The 21,246-nt window shown below is 39.4% G+C and overlaps 1 protein-coding gene across 10 annotated transcripts in view; it reads right to left on the bottom strand.

Annotated features, from left to right (window-relative positions):
- Lpp (LIM domain containing preferred translocation partner in lipoma) overlaps positions 1–21,246 on the bottom strand; it is a 606,732-nt gene that overhangs the window by 439,239 nt on the left and 146,247 nt on the right. For 8 of the 10 annotated variants that reach the window (XM_013160167.3, XM_063261224.1, XM_013160168.3 and 5 more), the window contains one exon: positions 14,380–14,447. Coding sequence is in view for 1 of the 10 variants with exons in the window: in XM_003477084.4 (XP_003477132.2) it covers positions 5,190–5,192 (3 nt within the window). In the remaining 9 variants the exon portion in view is untranslated. Of the gene's footprint in view, positions 1–5,189; positions 6,720–14,379; positions 14,448–18,047; positions 18,072–21,246 lie in introns of those variants that run through there. The other 2 variants (XM_063261223.1, XM_003477084.4) reach the window with 2 other exon arrangements.

Genomic DNA, 21,246 nt, shown 5'->3' with positions numbered 1-21,246 from the left:
TGAGGAATTTTGGATGTGATGCATGGGCATCCAGAAAAATTGCTGTGTATACTCTTTCCAAGATTTAAGATATACTTTTTAATTGATGAAAGTTATTTTCTATCTGAAACTAGTGGAAGGAAATGACAAAGCTCACAGGAGAAATTGATGAAATTAAAAGTAAAAATGAAACAAGGATCAGTGATTCAAAGAATTGGCTCTTCAAAAGATGGGAAGGGATCTGGTGATGGACAAACAGGAATTTAAACAGAAAATAAAAAGAATCAATTCACAACACATCTGTATCTATATCTGTATCTACGTCTATCAGTATCTCTATCTTAATTCCCCCAAGGTGAACATACTTACTGTGTATAACAAACTAATAAAAAATAAAATGTCAAAGAAAAATATTTTCTACAACTTCATTTTGTTACATGGATACTCACAGACTTTTTGACAGTGTTTTTCAATCACATACCTACATCATTTGTCATTCTCACAGCCTCTCCCTTAATTTATAATTAAAAACCCTTTATTTTGCCCCTCTACCATATCTGGGGATGCATATGGGGATATATTAGAAAAAAATGGATCAAGATGGTTGTGATTGTGCATTTATGGAGAAGTAGAATCGAACAGAAAGTGCAAATCAATGAATGATTTCAAATTTCAAAATGTGGGTGTGTATTCTCCTCCCCAAACTAGTTGAATCTCATTTGCTTGAAGGAATAAAATTCAGATCCTTGACCAGAAGCTTCTATACCTCTGGTTTCTGTATTTGTTTTAAATAAGGATCTTTAATCACTTAGAAAGCTGCCAAGATCAAGTTTATTAAAACTAAAATGATGTGACGATTAAAATCAGATACATGAGGGTCCACTTACCCTTAGTGGGAGAATCCTCATTAGAGAAAGAACCTCCACATTAGTCAGAAAGCCAAGACTGCTCAGCACTGCCATCCACCAAAAACGGGTAGGCAGAGCCACAGAGTTAGAGCATGATGACTCTAGGTCAGCCAGACGACAGATGGGCACAGCAGGCAGGTTAATCAATGGAACCTTTTCTCTAAGTGAAATAGCACTTAACAATAACAACGACAAAAAAAAAAAAAAAAACCTCTTAACTTTTAACAGATGGATAGCAAAGCTTCTACATTTCAAGCATCTTTACTGCCCGCCTCACATCTCATCATTGAAGGTTTTATTTCTTCTTAGAATCCTAAGTCTCCTTACGGCATAAATTTAAAAATTTAAAGATTTACTGATTTAATCTAATCTCACCTTTAGCAATTCTTTGGAAGAAACCGAGCCATGGATGTGAACTGTGGTCTCGGGGATACAGAACAAATAATTCACTCAGCCATAACTTTTCATATAAGAACTTATGGTGTCTTTTCACAAATATACAGTATTTGTGTTCTAAACTTCAATTCTTTTGAAGGATTAAGAAATTGAAATAATCAATGTGCCAAGCAAAATTAAGAAGCATGTCCGAGGTCACAGAGCGAGTTTTAACAAACGGCTAAATGACATGTTGGGAAACTCAGCATGGAGAAACAAAAAGCATCCATTCTGTAAGCTTATAGTGTCATGTGTATGGTTCTGCAATGAAAACAGCAAATTTACAGAAGAGCATTTTTTTTTTAGCTACTATACATAAATGTGTCAGGCACAAAATCAAACCATTCTAAAATGATGTGAAATCCATTCAGTCTTAAGTACAGAAAAACATAGCAGCATTTGTGTGAGGTGTGGGAAACGTGTAACCCAAATGTGTTCCTTGGGTTAGTAGCTTGGGTTAGTGAACTAAGAATTCACTGAGAAGTGTCAGGAGCCTTCCAGAGAGAGGGCAGAGCAAAACACACTGTGAGACGCATTTTATGTCATAGTCATATGATTAACAAACTGTCACATCAAACTTTTCTGCAACGTGGGAACACTCTGACACTTCATATTTTTAAAACTGACATTTTGATTCATTACTGTAAATAGTACTTTGGGTTAAATATTGTGACAAGAAACAGATCATATATATATGTACATATATATGTGCTCTATTTATTGCACGCCTACCTTTTTTCTAGCTCTGTAACATTTGATAATATGTGAAACCTTTTCCCACATTAACAGTTTGGGATAGTATGAAAACAGTATGAAAACTTCACTCTCGAGGTATTCTTTTTTATCCTTTTCTTCTTTTCTTTTTTTTTAAAAAATTTTTCCAAGAAGGCAGATAAACTTTCTATATTCTGCAAAATCTACGAAGTAAAGAGATTTCAAGAGTAACAAGATAATTTCTAAAGAAATTTCTGAACCATCTCTGAGCTCTCCATGGGAAGAGTTTTTATAAAGACCATTTCAACTACCTTCAAGTCAACAATATCATTGATACAAACCTATGTAAAATATTCTTTTTGTCTTCAGGACAAAACAGATACATGTAAGAAATTCTAGAGCAAAGCAGACACGTTTGAAGCAAGACCCAGTACAAAACTGATTTTTTTAAATCTTTTTTGTTAGTGTTTCAGTCTCTTCTCAAGATCATTGTTCACTTCAAAGTAGTTCAACAAACTATGAGTAAAAATGAGGGCTGAAGACATGTAGAAATTATGGAAAAACGCTCCAATTCCCAAGACAAACTTCCATCTAAAAGAAAGTACTGTATAAAGATAGTCTCTGACTTCCATTTAATACCAAGTGATACCATGTTTTCAACTTCATTATACCAGCACTCAAATAAATTTTAAAATATTTACTCCTCCTTGAAATAGCCAAGTTTCAAATACATAAGTTTTCTTTCTGTTACTTCCAAAGTTATGATGTTCTTCCAAATTGTGGAGACTTTATAAACACACACACACACACACACACACACACACACACACACACAGACACACACACACACACACACACACACACACACAGCGTTACTGGTACACAATGCAGAAACAGACCCACACAAATACTTGTCTTTTGTATTCAACTTTCTCTCTGGACATTATGCCATTATTATTATTCAACTCATTCTCATCCTTAAACACCTGGAAAGACACAGAAGGAAAACATGAGATCTAAATATAACAAGGCACTGTACTTCTTACTGATCCGCTTTGTCTCTGCACTGAAATTCAAATTAGGCAACAATGTTCTTCTTTTGGAGCACATATATTTTAAAAGAAGACTACTCTATGTTTGTGGATTTTCAGAAAAAATGCAAATATTATAATCAAAATCATCCAAATCATATAAAAATTTAGGAAAGGATAATAAATATCATCTACTAAATATGGCAACAATCAAGAAACCCTACAAAACAGCCCAACCAAAATCTGTGTTTTAGGAGTGACATTCAAAAATCTTTGCATCCTTCTTTTGTAATAAAAAAAAAATGTCATGTAGTTTTTGCTCATCATTACATTAGTCAAAAGGCAGAAAATTTTTTTCTTGTATTCTGTATGTGCCTGAATTTATTAAAAGTTAAAGGAATCTTACAAAGTATTTGAAAGCTTACTTCAATTTGAAAATAATTTAAAAAGATAGAAAAGCAGTATTTTCCCTTGGAATACAGAAAAAAATAAGTCAGGTAAAGCACTGCCTGATGCATAAAAAGTTACTATTTGAACCTGAGGCCTTGTATTATTTTCTCCAACACTCATGGTAATAAGGTTAGCACCTCCTCAGTAGAAGCCCAAACCTCTGTTGAAAGAACACGGTCTCTTCTGTAAGGACTGGGGAAAAGTCAATGGCAATGCTTGGAGACGGGATCTAGAGCCAAATCAATTCTCAAGCACTTAATAGCTGAGGTGCATTGGAGCTGGTCACTTCATTTTCATTTTTTTTTTTTTTTTTACTGAAAAAGGACCGTAATAAAAGAATACCGAGTTTTATGAAAATTTAAATAAGAACATACAGGAAATGCTAACAGAATCTAAATTGGTGAGAACACCGTTCCCCAAAATCTTTATTTGCCAATTTTCACCAGCAATTAATAAAAAGTTATTAAGAAGCCATCTGAGTTCAACCAAGTTCAAAATACAAGTAAGTGCTGGATGTTTAATCTATGTGTTTAGATCTCTTGTCATGTGTCATTCCTAAAAGGCAGGAAGGAAAAAACAAAGGAAAGAAGACTCATTGAAGGCACAATTTCTGTCCCTTAAAATCTTGTAATCTTATATAGAAAACACCATTTCACAGGTGAATTTTTGGAAGAATACATTATAGAATAAAGTATATTTTAAAAAAATTTGTAAAGACAATGAGTAGCTTTTCTGGGAGTTTACATGAGGTCCTAGCAGGAAATAGCTCTCAGCAATAGAGAACATAATGTCATTTCCTCTGTGACCTTCTCATGATCCACTCAATTTCTGCAAATTGATAGAACAGGTGTCCTCAAAAGGGTCTCTGCAGATGGCCACTGCTGGTAGCAACCAGAACACTGCACCTAAGTCTCTTATTCCATTTCATGTTGCTGTTCTGGAATGCCAGAGATTGAGTTATTTACAGATAGTAGACATTTATTTGGCTCATAGTTCCACAAGCTGGGAATTTGAGAGTGTGGCACCTACATCTGCCAAAGGCCTATGGCTTCTTCATCCCATTGTAGAAGATAAACAGACAAGAAAATCTCAGAGCAAGAAAACAAGACAGCATCAGGAGATCAAACTCATTTTTGTAACAAGCCATATTTGAGGTAACCAACACACTCCTGGGATAGTAGCACTGTACCATTCACGAAGGCAGAAGTCTCCTAACCTGACCATCTATTCTTGGTTCCCAACACTCAACACTATTGTAATGGGGATTAATTTTCCAATGCATGAACTCTGAGGGACACATTCAAATCATCTCCTTGTTCCTTCCTCTGCAATGATCTCCTTTTTTTCGTCTTCTCTGCCCATTCTTGGGCAGAGCAATATCCCCTGGTCTGGTCCATCCACATCCTTTAGGGTGCAAGGGGACACTTCGGAAAGGACCAGGGTGACACAGCAGGACCATCATCCAGGACCTGCGTATCGGAAGACCTGACTTCCTGTCCCAAACATGTTTTCATTTTGGTCTACCGTCTTTAACAAGTCACTTCCACTCCATGGGCTACAGTACCCTCACACATCCAGTGAGAGCCAGGAATATTTAACCATTCCTCCTACCCCAAAATGTCTAAGGTTTCTGTTCTACCGTTCCCAATAGCTCCCAAAATTGGGGCCTCACCATTCACACAGATCCTGAAGAGGCTCCGACATGACCACATCAACAGTTTCTATTGTGGGGAAGGTCAGGAACTCCTTCAGAAAATAGCTGATCTAAACAGAGCCCAGGGAGTGTCATGGCAACACTGCTTGCAAGCTGCCAGAGGTAGGGAGGAAAAGCAGCCAATATGGGTGTGCAGCTGCCACATTTCAGAGCAGCATTCAAACCTCGTTAATATCCTCTTGCTTGATACCAAGCCCCATAGATCAGAAGCTATTTTTACTGTGTGTTTAGCAGATCTGTGTATTATGTTCCCCAGCAGCACTTTCACAGCCCAGTCCAGAGGACTGTTGTACAGGAAAGCCTTCAAGACCTCAGGCTACCCAGGTAACTGGGGAGAAGGAGGAAAGGAAAAAAAGGAAAGAAAAGGAATACTAATGTACAAGAAGCAGACATAGATTTTCCATGGGGTCAGGGCTGGCCAGAGAAGAGCAGAGAGTAAAATGTAATAAAATCCAGTACTACATAGATTCAAGAATGAGGTACCCAAGTTTTAGCTCTCTGAAGATTCAAGGCTGCTTGTGTGGATAAGAGGGTGGGAAAGTTAGGAGTCCTCTGTTTTATAGAGCGAGCATTAACCCTCTTCTTTAATTTTTATCACAACCTCTGACAAATTTCATTGATCTGTACTCCAATCCTCTTGGATGGAGGCATGCATTCCACTCTGCAAAGCCCTATCCTGTGTTCTAGGAGGTAAACACTGCTCCACTCTACAGGGCTTTTCCATGCTTACGGCATGAGCTTTTGCTAAACATCCTATTTAGAAACAATCTGCCTCCTTCATATATGAATGGGAATTCTAGATTTTGACTATCACCCAAACAAGACCATATGGCAATATACAGCTTAGGGCCTGTCACAGAGGATGCATCCAGTCAATGTTTGTTGTTTTTATGTGTGACCCCACTGTCACCTGTACAGCATTATTCAGAACAGTCTTCATAGAAAGCAGGAGCCCAGCCACGGCCTGCTCCATCAGCAGGAACTCATGTACCAGTCACTTCTCTGATGTTTGGTGAGACACGGGCACCATTCCTAAGAATGCAACTAACCTGCCACTTACCTGCAACGAACCAGGCATGTAAAATAAGGTCAATCATCTCTTGCCTGGGAAGAGAGCTGGACTATACAAAAACATTTTTAAGTAACTTTCCTCTTCTGAAATTCTAAATGTGTATGTCTTATCCATGACAAACAATAAGAGGGAAGAAGAGTCCTGCATTTATTCATTGAGTGTTGTGTCTCCTGCCAGGCTAGGTCAGAGAAGCAGAATGTTGTAGTCCTTAGAGTTAGTATCTTTATACTCTGTGTGTAAGTGAGGAGGAGTGGGAGGAAAGAGGAAATGAAAAGCTGGCCACACAAAGTAAGGTCTAATTGTGAAAATCCAGCCAAGTGTAGTGGTTCGTGCCTTTGGTTCCGTGGAGCTACAGTACAGTGATCATTGGAGCCCAGGAGTTTGACATTAGAATGAGCAGCACACTGAGAAGCTTATATTAAAAAAAAAAAAAAAAAAAAAAAAAAGGAAAGCTGAATTGTAGGACTGGATTCCAACAGGGGCGGGGGGTTTGGGCAGAAAAGGCTTCCCTAGGAGGAAGGGATGCACTGGTTCTCCAGACAAGAAAGCAAGAGCTGCACAGACAAAACAGAGGAAAGTGTATTCCAGAAAGTGAGCCCTCTGAAGCAGAAAGGTCATCAAGACTCAGGATAGCTAACCCTCATGCTAGTTTCAGGACTCAGATCACTTTCTCCTTCCGTCTCATTGAGTAAAGGACAATGACCATCCAAAGCCCTATAACTGTGATGTCCTGTGGGTACAAGTGTATCACCAGAGTGTGAACTGGACACCTGGAGTCTGGGCCTTGACCCACTGCTATTATATAATTACCAGAATTTGGCTATGAGGCTTATAATAGCTGCAGAGTAAGAAACCCTGTAAAACTCTAGGCTTCCTGGAAACCATCTTTGTCTAAAACTCATGTGTTGCTGATAAACATGAAGCTTCATAGGAAAGGGGATAGTTTTCATCAAACACACACTTTCAGTGATCTATACTAGTTCTCTGGACATGCCTGACACTCACTGGTTTCTGGGTTCTGCTTTAAGAAGATTCTTTCTTGCCTGCCAGAGATGTACTGTTCAGTTGCCTGTAATATCCCATTAAAGTCCAATTAGTTATTTTCCAAAGCCAATTCCAGTCCTGGTTCTCTAACAACCCCTCAAGAAGAAGACATCTCCAAATCCTATTGTTTCCCCAGGATATTACTAAACTCACACACAACCCCAATTCTTGAGTCAAGCTCACCTCAACATATCTGTCTGTTTTTCCCTTCAGCTGGCTAGAAAGCCACCTTGTCTGGGGTACACAGTGAATACTACAAAGAAAGCTTGGTCAAAAAACAAAACAAAGAAAAAAACACTGGTTGTCTGACACTCAGCCAGGTCCCTTCTCAAACGTATCATCTTATCATCTCACCTCTCTGATCATTACAAGTCTAAATGCACGCAGTCCTCAGAATGACCAAAATTGCTCCAATCACTTGCAAAGTGAACAAGCATTCTATCAGACTGACTACCTAAGCAGCAAAAGAGAAGAAATCTAAAGGACAAGAAAGGAGAAACAAAGGGCATAGATTATACATGGGATAAGTGGCCATGCCTGTGAGCGTAGGAGCACCCGTGGTACCATTCCAGGAAGAAACTTGTAGTGCATAGATTCATGGCTGGCTCCTGGGGACACAGAATCCCTGATGGAGCAAAGAGCTCCTAGTTCTTTTACCATGGTGGTAAACTGTGTATACACACACACTCCACCCTCCACTGGGTAGGGCCGTTCTAGCTAAGGCATGTAAGAAGGGAAATCTGGAAAAGAAGGACCTCCTGCAGCTACTTGTAGCAAAGGTTTATTTCTAGTAGACACTCAGCCAGTAATGTCTGTGTGGGAATACGGTAGAGATTTACGAGACAGAGCTGTGGAAGTCCAGAGGCAGCCCAAAACACACATCAGATGAGAATTTTTGTTAAAAAAAAAATAAATCTCTCTTTAAACACAGGAGGGCTCAGATGCCAGCACACGTACTCATGGCCCGAGCCAGGAAACAAAGGCATACTGGCACCGCTGTAATTCGTCCATCTACCAATATGCTTCCCAAGAAACACCCATATGCTTTCTTGTAACTTCCATATGCTTCCGTAGCAAGGAAACTAAAATATTTCATTATTTTTGAGTAATTAATAATTACTTATTTCACAATAGTCACCCTCATTAAAAAAACGAAAATAACTGATTAAGCTGCAGGATCCTGGCTTTCAGTGCAAGCTTCTTCTTCTTCTTCTTCTTTTTTTAATTCTTCCCCTCTAGGAATTGAGTAATAGGGTAAAACAGCCAGTGTAGAAATATTCACACTGTGGGAAATGCAGTTATCACACATACAGCCCAGCATTCCTCTTGACTGAGACATCGTGATTTAATAAAAAGAACATGGGTTTGGGGATCAGAAAGACTTGGAATCCAATCGAGTTTGACCCCTTGTGAATAGTACTGCTGAGGAAGTGAAGGGCGTTGAAAAGATAAAGCCCGCTGGACCCCTTCAAGCCAGTCTTCCCTTCCTCCCTCTGCTATCTTAGCCCTGTGCAGCGCACGCCCAAGAATGTGGGCAGGGTGCCAGTCATCATCAGGGGCCATGGCTAAGAGCCTTGAAACTGGTCTCAGGCCCCCAAGAATGCCGCTCTGACTCTAACGATCCTGTGAACTACCTGGGGATCTTGTTAAAACACAGGTTCTGATTCCAGATATCTGGAATGGGGCCTGAGACCGACGTTCCTAACATGTTCCCAACGCCAAGGCAGATGCTGCCGGTGGAGAAAAGCTGAGAAACAAGAACCTAAAACATGTCCAGATAAAGTCAGAAGACAGAAGCTATAAAATAAGATAACTGTGTCTGCCTCACTGGGCTTCGGTGAGGATTACTGGGTAGGGATAATAGTGTCTCTGTAGTGAGCAGTGCAGTGAATTTCATCCATCCTCACTGTTGTTTTGTTACTGGGGGATGACTGCCATGTCACAGGCTACAAAGCTGAGACCCAAGGACATCCACTAACTTATCCAAGGACAGTTAGACAGTGGTACTGGTTTCCAAATACACCTGCCAGTCAGGATGAGCACACAGGCATGCAGGACGCAATACCCAGAGATGTGCCTGCAGAGAGCCAGCACTTAGTCTGGTCTTGTTCTGCCACTATGCCCACAGAGCCGTTCACCCTCCGCCTGAACGCTCTAGGTTGTGCCTCCCTTCCCTGTCAGTGAGAGGATGGCCCCTGGTAATCTTGGAAGCCTCTTGCACCTCAACACTGGCTTTCACTGCCCCGGCGCCCACACATACTCACAGTGGGTCACCAGCACCAAGGATTAGCTCTGCACATGTGGCAGTCATTACAACTTGGCAGATTCTAAACTCTAGCCACTCACATCTGCATTTCTGCTGCTCTATGTAAGGTCAGAAATCCATCTCTGTTAAAAAGTCCCACGCTTGATATAATAGGAAAAAGTAACCTATTCCCCAAAGGACTGAAATTCCAATTCAGTGGATCAGAGTGCTATGATTCTAACCATTTTTTTGTTTGTTTCTTCGCTTAACAAGACAACCAACCTGATAGAGTCTGAAAAACAAGAGAAAACTCTGAGTGATTTATAATGCATTTATATAATTGCCATTTTTTAAAAAAATTTTGCCTTATGGCTTGGCTAAGAATTTAATTAGTGAATTACCATGTAAATGACTCAAAATGTGGGATCTTGGCCCTCATCAAACTCCCACAGCACACCATTGCTCTACCTCTGAAGGCCCACTTACCATTTTCTACCAGCCAGTCCCCTGGTTTATAAACTTGTCTCATCATCCCTGTTCATAAGTGATGTTATATCTGGAGATATTTGCACAGTTTGAAAAGAGCAAATTGATTTACCCAAATTTTACTAGGTACTTGTTATAGGACTTTAAACAAATTACTTAGCCTTCCTGAGCTTTCCTTATATGAGAAAATGAGAAAAAAAAAAAAAAACAGCCTTCTACTTCATAAAATTAAATAAAATTAGGCACTATATTAAAATGACTCGCAGTTAGCAGACTACGGGTTCAACGTGCAGTTGAATGAAAACATGAGTTAATTAACACAGTAAGCAAAATGAAATTTTAAATATGAAAATATCTCTCAGCAGTTTGAAAAAGGTGTAAATATCCGGAGTCAGGCTCAGCGGTGCTGACAGTGAGAGCAGAACAATGGGTGAACTGGAAGACAAAGCCACCAGCAACAGGAAGTATTTGCCAAACAAATGTCACCTCAGCATCTTGTGCCCACTCTAGAACCCATGCATGGCCTTTGGAGTATCTACCAAAGTCTTCAAGTTACAGATAGCACTTTTTGCAGCTGTGCAGCTTCCTAATATTTTGCAGAATCACCTGGGTTTTCTAAGCTCCCACAGTCTTCACTCTTACCCCAACTGCAAATACACATACACAGGCGAACTGCCTGAGCAGCTCTGAGACCTCCATTGGCAAGAAGGGACCTGTCAACTGGTGAGGCGAAAGCATACTAAATAAAGCCAGACTGAGAGATGGAAGCATACTATTGAGAAGGCATGGGTTTGGGCTGGGGATGTGGCTGAGTGGCAGAGTGCCACTGGGGAGAGAAAGGACATTAACAGGAAGAGATTTCCTAACAAAAGCAGAGACATAGCTATAGAGTCAAAAAACAAAACTTTAGTCCAGGATTGACCACCAGAAACTCAGAAAAACTGGATTCCCAAAATCTGACCCCAAAATCTCCATCTCTAAAATAGGAAAGTTGGTTACTACTGGAACCTCTCCTGCCAGGTCCAGCGATTTACCAGGAAAAAAATCAAACAAGAGCAATTCACCTCTGTTAATACCGTTTGTAATGAATGAGTTTACCAGATACTCTAACAATGAGACCCAGAACAATGTCATAAAATAGGGGAGATGGTTTGGGATTTTTTGTTTTTGTTTTGTTTTCTTTCTAACTTGAAATCTAATGGACCCAGCACTGGAGAGGTGGAGGCACAAAAATCAGAGTTCAGTTTGAGGTCAATATGCACTACGTAGTAAAAAAAAAAAAAAAAAAAAAAATCATCTGTCAAAAAATAGTAAAGTAATAAAATAAAAAAGAAATTTCATGGGGGTAGGAGACAACCAGGGTATAAATGTCTAAGCATGATTTAATTCAAATCATGATCTGCTTTCTTGGTATGAAAAAGAAGCAAAAGCTAAATAAAACAAGAACTATTTTCACAGTTCTGACTGACTCTGTAATAGAGTCAGGATTTTGTAACATGGAAGTGGGAAGAAGGAGGGACTGGCTAGGAAATAAAAGTCCAGATAGTAGAACATTTAAGTAGAAGAAAAGTCACGATCAACTGGCACACCTTTGTCTACTCCATTGTTAGAGGCTCAAGTGGACCTCTGAGAAGGCAGACGACTTGCCCAAGGCAACACAGCCTGTTGACATCAGAGCTGGAATTAGCACTAGATTTTGTTTGCTTTTGACTCACACTTCACATGACACAGTGCTTCAAAACCCCTCAAAACAATGGCCCCTATCCAGATAGCAAGGAAGTAGATTCCTTTATAACTACAGTCTCTACTTCCAATTCAAAATAATAATAATTCATAATAGTAATAACTGATTAAATTTATTTACAATACACAAGGGATGTTTCCCTCATGTTCTAATAAACAATTCACTCTGGCAATATAGACAAATCCATGAGAATTCATTAATATTCATCCTTGCTAATGAATTACCCTGTGGAAAAAGAGGGGTAATCGGTCTATAGGAGGCCAGAAGCCTGTTCTTCTGAACTTGCCTATTAAAAAACATGAGGTACCAGCTCTAAATAGTAAACAGAGTATAGCATTTCAGATTCCATGAAGTACAGCTTTAAATAGATTTGGTTTGGAAATGGGACAGGGAACAGGCTGCAGTTGGTGGATCAACGTTGAAAGTACAGAAAAACAATGATTATACTCATTAAGTAAGTACCTGTTGACATGTCTCCTGTCAAGTCTAATTATTTATTTAAACTGTTATTCTTTCCTCATTACTGCCTCTGATAACAATTATTATTGCCGCAAGATTATTTTAAGTTTCTACCACATGCCACCAGAATGATTACTTCTCCACCTTCTGAATATTTTTTAAGAATTCTCTATCCTCCGCTGCCTACTAGCCCCTATCTCCAGAGAACGGAGACTGGTTTGATTCATAGACAGAGAGGGATAGATGACAGATGATAAACAGACAGACAGATAGATGATAGACAGAGAGGGAGAGTTCCTCTACAAAGAACAATTTCTGTAACCCTTCAAATCTTGCTTGAAATAGTTTTGTGTGGTTCCAAGACAGATTTCAGTGGAGAAAAAGACATAGTTAACCATTTTTAAAAGCTTAGTCTGGGCAAAGATTCGTAGGATAACTGCAGTTCCTAAATAAGCAAGTTAGCTATCTGCCTCTGAGAAGTATTAAGGCCCTGATTGGAGATATCTATAGGACATTTTTCCCAGACATACTTATCCTTGAAAATAATATGTTTAAAAAGACATTTGCAGGGGCATTTTGTAGACTTATCTGTGGCCATACCTTTTTCTTCATATGGGCTTTTTGAGTAGAAATGAGGAACAAAAGAAATCTAACAAGTGACTGCTATGTCTAATTTAACTACAGAAGTTTCTCAGTGCTTACGTCACCCAACTGTTGGTACAGGACAGGTTCTCATCAGACAAATCCGACAACCATAATTTCCATCCCATTCTAAGTCATTAAGTCCTAGGAATATGTGGCAACACCAACCAACTTCAATCTTTCCTGAAGTCTCTACAATGAAAATCATGTTTAAAGTCCAAGACCATAGAGATAATATACCGAATGAACTAATATACCATTCAGCAGAATAAATGCTTACCGGGCTTTAAATATATCCAATATTCCACAAAGTTACATTCTGTAAGGCCCACAGTTAGCAAGGTCGCACTGACCTATTGCCCATTTTAGCTGAGACTTCTAAAAGATTACATAGAACAAGGTAGAGCTCACTAAGAGGTACAGAAAGTACCTCCTTAACTGCAGGAAAAATAAATCACATGTTGCAATTTTACAATTCGACCATTCTTAATTTTTTCCTCCTCAGCCTCCGTTCCTTGGCAAACTCATGATGAATGCAACCTTCAGCCTAACCTGTGTCCTTGCATTCACCTCGCAGTAGAGCAGCATGGAGGTGCAATATTGTTCCTAGACTTCAAAAGTTCCTGACTCATTTTCTGCAAGCTCGGATTGTATCTCTTTGAGATGATTTCTTGGGCAGAAAAAAGAAAGTGACTGACCCTACTAGCATGTTGTTTATGTGGAGGGTACTGGGAATCAAACTTCGGACCCTGCACTCGCCGGGCAGAAGCTTATACTACTGAGCTACATCCCTGGCTAGTATGTTTTAGTCCCTTCAGACTCACACAATTTTGGCAGCTCAGAATAATGAAAAACACACTCAGTGAAGGCCCAGGAAACTGGATGGAAAACCTGCTGCCAGGTGCTAGCTGAGGATACAATGAAATAATAGGTGAAAACATCCTAGAGGTCAGCTTAAATAACCATCAAATCTGAACCTTCTGCATTGTCCAGATTTTTATGTTTTTGGCATTAAACCTTCAGAGGAAAGAATTGAAAGGAAACTATTTTTCATGTTTGAAGTACACAACGATTATATTTATCTTGGACAGTTGGGATGTGTACATAACACATCATTTATATACATTGCGGGGTGTACCTGGGATCAACCTCATGACCTCATGCTTGCCAGGGCAGGCGCTTAAGGCTGCTAATCTAAATCCCCACCCCCCCCCTAATTTTTTTTCCACTGCCCATCCCTCTCCCCACTCCTTTCAACTCTTGGTCTGAAAGAAAAACTAAATTATGAAGATACAAATGGAGGACAGGTCACTGTCCTGGCCACTTTTCTGGTTCTGTCAATCATGGAATATGTTTGCATTCCGTTTATGGAGAATAAAATTAACCTTAAACATTACTGGCTCGGATGGTGCTTAGCACTTATTTCAAAACCGCGGAGTCGCCAGTCCTCTCTTACCTGGAGGAGCTCGCTTGCTCGTCTAAAGCGCAGCAGACAGGGGGCTCAGCCAAATGAAATGCTGGTGTCTGTAAATGAAATAGGTATTAGTTACTCTGGTGCATTAAAACTGTTTTTATTCATAACCTCTTACAGGTAGATAGCAGTTTCCTGTTTTATCAACATTTCCACACTCATTATCCCATTTCACCCCAGGGCCCTCATGGAGAAACAGGAAAGATTTATTCTACACACAGATCATAGAAATAGGAGCTCACAGAGGGACGGAAAGGACGAGAGGGAAGCAAATGCATGTATCCTCAGGAACTTCACCAGCACCGTGTGAAATGGACTCTGCTACCCTCATCTTACAGGTGTGGGAGCTGAAGTTCAAGGAAGGTGAGGACCTTGCCCAAGACTAAAGCAAAGCATGAGTTTGAAACCAGGGGCTCTGTCTGTTGGTCCAGTGACCTGTCCTTCTCACTTAGCACCTCCTAGTTATGACAGTGGGAAGACCCAAAGACCAATAACACACAAGACTTGTGGCACAGGGTGGGTGGAGCTGGAGTATTAAAAAGAATCCAACTATGTTAGTGGCATGGAAGCAGGAGCGGCCCAGGGGATTGAGAGCCAGTCACTCTTACCTTCTTATCCCGGATACTGGGTAAATTGCTTAACTCTCTGGGTAACAATTCTGTATGCAGATTAAGACTGTAACCTCTAACCCAGAGCCAAAATTATCCTGTTAAGCCTTGTTCCTATTATTCCATATTTGTAGAAGTAGTGCACAAAATGATGACATTTCTATCTGCAAGCCTATGTTTATATGATCAGGAAATGATGTTGCAGGCACATAATGCTAGAGAATGTCTTTGGGTGAGAATTTTTTTTTTAACTCATATTCCCTAGTTTCAAAATACCACATTGTGGTGTATATGTCAGTTTCACAGGACACAACCTAACAACAAACAGCACAAATATCTCTGATCGTGTAAGACAAGGCACCAAAAATTTTTTTTAAAAAAAACTGAAATTCCCTCAACTCCCCAAAAATAAATCTTAGCATCCAGAAAAATCTGCTGATGAATCACACATCATTGTAAAGTTTGCTTATCACCATGTATTAGGTTCAAAAAGAAAGTACAGCCAATCAATCTTGCAGGAACAAAGGGAGTCAGTTTTAATGTAATAGATCAAAAAGGATAAGTCCTTTTGCAAGTTTTACTCAAATATCCAATTTTCATAAAAGACTCAAACTGGATTAGGCGGAGAACACTGTTGATAACATGCCCTGTGAGGAAACTTACCACCTGCCACCAAAATCAAAACCTTAATCATCTTCTAAAATTAAAGCTAATTTTATAGTTCAACAAATGTTAACATGGTCAGTAGATCTCAAATCATCCTCATTACATAACTTCGATGATACCTGATTACAATTTTACAAATGCAGAAACCGTGTTTCAAAGATGACATGATTAAGAGGAGGCAGATAAAAATTCAGTCTTGGACCTTGATACCAAAATCAGTAGGCATCCTACATGATGTGGCCTCCAAGTTGGGACCAAGGTATTTGGAGAGAGCAACTGAACAACTTCAGGAAATGGAAATCAAATACATAACATACCAAATTCTATTGTCAAAGCACTCACTGGTCCCAACTGCCAAGCATATTTCATTTTTGGGTTCCAAGGGAAAGGAGAGGGAGAGGACCTCACCTCTGTGGTCTGGTGGAAGGTGACACTTTGCTGGGAAAAAGTAGGAGTATTCTGTGTAGAGATACTAGGGACGCTTTCTGTGCTCAACCCCAGTGAAGTCTCACAGAGGCAAAGCCTTGGACAAATCATTGAAACCAAGCCAAGAAACTACGAGATTCTGCACCGTGAAGTTTAAGCTCGGGTGCTCTTTCATGGTTTGAGTGTCCTGTTGTTCCTATTTCACAGTGCCATCGAGTTCTGTATAATCCATAAAGACATCTGGGACAACTGGCAAATCCCACTCGAGCCTCTTGGTAATGAAGCCAGATAGCCTGGGCTGGCTCTGTGTATTTTAGGACTGCTGACCCAGAACTTGGCATGGCTGCATCCTTTGTTGAACCATCCTTCCAAACTCAAGAAAAATGTGCTCATTTCCAGAGGCAATTTCAACCCAAAATAATCCGTAAGATCAACTTGAAACCTGCAAAGTTGGCCTATTAGTTAGAATCTGTGCAAACCTACACTCAGCAAATCTAGTTGAGACTGCTATGGGGGTACTAACTGATGCTGTTATTTTGGAAAAAATAGGATGGAATACATGACGCTAATGAAAGAAGAGAAGGAAAATGATAAGAGTACAAGGAAAAAGCAGAAAGGAAAGGAAAAACGAAGAAAATGAACACAGCAGAGAGACCTGGTTCAGGGAGTTTTCTACTAACCAGGGTCTCTTGAATGTATAGTCCTGCCCAAATAAAAAATTTAAAAATCTAGCCCTAGCATGATAACACTAATACTGTGAACAAAAGTTCTAAGTGACATGAGATCAGCATAACTATAACTCATAATACTCAGTATTTTATAAGTGCCATAATAAAAATGAGCAATGTGACAGTGCCTTGTAAAAATTTCCAATAAAGTTAGTAAACTGGCTACTCTTTAACACTACTGTCCCAGATGTTCTGTCTTAATAGGGGTGTTACGTAAACAGCAAAGAGAATCAGGTTCTGGGGCACACAGCCACCGGTAAGCCCAGCTACTTGGAGGCTGAGAAAGAAGGATTGAAAGGATTGAAAGTTTGAGTCCAGTCTGGGCAATTTTGGATCAAAGTTGTATGAAATAAGTAATTTTTTTTTATCAGTATTGAGGATGGAACTCACGACTGCATGCTTGCAAGGCAGGCACTTATGTCACTGAGCTAAATCCCCAGCCCCAAAGTAAGTAATTTTTGTGTTTCGCGTTTCATAGGTCTTGGCCATCGTTATTTCTAAACCACTGTGAGAAAACTAAGAATTATTCTGTGTAAATTTTGCGTATTTTCACAAATTTCATGAGATAGCATTGTGGGGGGTGAGAAGGTAACTTATACTAAGATCTGGTAAAATTAAAAGATGATACAATTTAAATGCAAAAATCTGACTGCATTAGCAGGTGAAATGTTAGAACATGAAATGTCCTCAACTCCAATCATCAAAACCCACCAGAACATCTCTAAATGCAGTCTCTCACCCACCACCCTGAGATATTATCAAGAGTACAACCTATTCCACAGCTTACGAAGGAGTTGTCTGCCTCATTAAAGTAATGTTTGTCAGTATTTAATTGCCTCCCTCCCTGATTTTAATTTCCTCACCTGTCAGCATCGATCAGAGGTACTGAAATCATCTGATGTACTAGCTGATTGTGTTGGAATTAATCAAATTCTTGAAAAGTAAACTGCTTTGGCCCAAAGGTAATGCTCAACTTCCTAATGTGATATAAGAGTTCTATCAATGGAATTTATAGTCCAGAAACTGAATGAGAGGTATCAGACATCCTTAGCAGGAATATAAGTCACTTTTCAATCACCAACTTTAGACTTTGAAAGATCTATACTGTTCAAAATATCCCATCAACAAGTGCTCACTGCACAGTAATAGCGTATGTTTTAGTTACTTTTTACTCGCCGCTGAGACAAAATACCCAAAGTTGGGAAAGGAAAGGTTTATTTCTTACAGGGTTTGGAGGTTTCAGTCCGTACTCAGTTGGCTCCAAGGCAGGGTGGCATGGCAGGGCCGCAGTTGATGGCGGCTGCAAACAGCAAGGCAGAAATGGGCAAGAGAGCAAGACACAACTTCTTCCTGCCATTACATCACATCCTGGCTCCATCCCTATGTGAGTGTAGCACTGACACCATCAATCCAAGCACTAGACAATGAACCAATCACAGATGCATAATGTAAACCCATGAGGCATATGGGCCACCGACATAAACCATGACAGCATACTCGCCAAAAGACACGTTGATCCACACAAGGAGGAGGAAAACATGTTTAATAAGTTTTGAAGCCCAAAATGTTTGCAGGGCTGCCATTCTGGTCATTCGAAAGTTACAACTTATATTTAAAACTATTACCAGATAATATACATGTGCATGCACACAAAGAACTGATTTTATTTTTCACAGCACCCCAGTGCTAGGCAATCTGTGCTACTACGAGTAACAGGAATCATCTTCTCATTGCATAAGAAATAAAGCCAAGGCTCAGAACATAAAGAGACTCTCGCCTAGGCACTAACTACAGGTCAACTTGGTCTCAGGATCTAAATAAAACGAGACAAAACTGCATGATCACTTTGGGATAAAGAAAACTTTTAATTACAGATGCAGCATGGATAATTATTCCATGTTAATTTTTCTATCAAAAACAATCCTTTAGATACTCAGGAAACCCACAATCATTAAGCTTATTCCTATGAATGAAATGAAATGATAAACAGAAAAAGACTTTGTCAGGAATCAAAGCATCATAAAATTGTTAATACATGTGTTGCTATTCCTACTAGAAAATACAGAGACGTGCATCTGTGTAACAATGACGTGACGCCAATCCCAAACGTGATGCCATAAAATCACACTTGCAGAGCTCTGAATTATTCTATAGATCTTGAGGCTCCTGAATTGAACAGAAGAGAGATCAAGTCAGATGCACGCATAGCAGTGGGGGTAGCAGATGTAATTTAAAGGTTGGTTTTCACAGATACAAGAAGTTTCATAACCAAACACAACCAAATCATACTGTGGGTCTTATCTCACTAGGAAACTCTGAGCCCCTCCCTAACCCTGACTGTGTCCCTTGTTGGGAATCTCTTCCCTATCCAAAAAGGTTTGATGAAATGATGTTCTTAAGACTACCAAAATATTCGGTGATTCTATGCACGTCTACAACTGTAATTACCACTGTACTTTGTCAGTTTTCATTGATCATACAACATGAAGAGAGGCATTTTGGGTATGTTTCTTGAAACCTAACCTCAAGTCCAGCTTTCAGACCTTAACAGACACTGAGGAGAAAAAGAAGTTAACTGAACCACAGAACCAACAAACGAGCAAGGTTTTCATAGTAACTCCCCAGCTCCTGAGCCAATTCATTTCACATAATATGTGCATAGTAAATGTTTGCAGAATTGAAACTAATTAAACACGTAATTCTTTAAAAATGTATAATACAACTCAATGACCCTAAAAGTGATGAATATTAAATGAGGAATAAAATAATTCACAATAAGCCAGTCTCCACTAATCCTGTAGCCAGGGTTAAGGGGAGACAACAAAACCCATGGAGAGGAAAATGTGTGTCAGGAAAACCAGCCTGTTCTAGATACAAAATTTAAAAGGGTACGTAAAGCTATAAAGGATAGATCTTTATATAACGGATAAACATATAATAAAACTGTATATAAATTGTATGAATTTATACAAATGTTATGGATATGTATTCATATACATAAGTATATATTTAAATAAATATTTACATTATATAAATACATATAAATTTATATATAAATATATTTATATAAATACACAATAACATATATATATTTATATAAATACATACTCATAAAATTCACAGACAAAATGGAAGAGGAACTGTTGAAACAATGAAATTTAAAAACCAAGGGTGTGTATGCCAAAAAGAAATAGAAGCATTACTTAATAATCTAACCAATACTTTTATTTGTAATATTTATAATACAGTAGTTACCAAAATTGGGGTGGCAGTGGGTGGGAACATGTAATGAAGAGATGTAGATCAAAAGACAGAGCAGCCAGATATAATAAAACACACTTGTAATCCCAGCATTTGGGAGGCTGAAGCAGGAGGTTCAAGGCCAGCCTGCACTATACAGTGAGTAGTAAGTTCAAGGCCAGCCTGAATTACTGAGTGAGATCCTATCTCAAAAAACAAAACAACAACCTGACATGGTGGTGCATGCCTGCAATCCCAGAATCCCAGTGCTCAGCACTCAAGAGGCTGAGGCAGGAGGATCGATGCAAGTTTGAGACAGTCTGGGCTACAAAGTGAGCTCAAGGCCAGCCTGAACTGCATAGCAAGCCCCCGTTTCAAAATGACAAGAAAAAAACAAGTGCAAAGTAGCAAATCTGTAGGACAAAAAAGTCTAAAAATCAGTTAATAATAGTGCACCATATTCAAGATTCTTGCTAAATAAGTAAGTCATAGTTGCTTTGCAAAGGGAGGAAAAAAAGATCACTGAGAGATGCAGAACATGTTAATTTGGCTGACAGTAACAAATATACATGTTATCTATCAGCTCTTACTGGAGAAACAGATTTACAAGATACACAAATCCATAAGGTTTTAGGAGACAAGCTCACAGAGGCTGTCGGCAGAGTCGGTGCAGAGAGTGGGGAAGGGCGGGATGCCAAGGACCCAGCCAAGGCCTGGCACTCAGTGCTGTGTCCGGTGCGAGGGTATCTTAAGAGGCTCAAGTGTCTGCCGCGGAGGCCAGGAGAGAACGTCCAAGATGACACGGAAGACTCAACCTCTTTCCCTCTCACACTATTTGGGCAGCAATGCCCCCAGGGGTGGGTCTTCCGTGCCTGGAATTATGCTGAGCCAATGCAGTTGAACATTTCTTACTCAATTGACAATCAATTAACTATCACTCATATACATATGTATATATATATATATATATATATATATATATATATATATCCTACAATATATGCAATAAAAATATGCACGGTAAAAAGTTTTAAAACAAAAATCAACCTACAGTCCAAAAATTAAATATTAAAGTCAACTGTGATAGCACAAGCCTCTAATCCCAGCCTCTGGGAGACTGAACCAGGAGGACCTCAAGTTTGAGCTCAGCCTTGGCAATTTTATGACTTAGTAAGGCCCTGTAT

Source organism: Cavia porcellus, unplaced genomic scaffold (genome assembly GCF_034190915.1).
Source record: "Cavia porcellus strain 051 isolate PalLab524CR breed Dunkin Hartley unplaced genomic scaffold, mCavPor4.1 scaffold_14, whole genome shotgun sequence".
Classification (NCBI taxonomy): Eukaryota; Metazoa; Chordata; class Mammalia; order Rodentia; family Caviidae; genus Cavia; species Cavia porcellus.
This window is presented reverse-complemented; position numbering and strand designations above follow the sequence as displayed.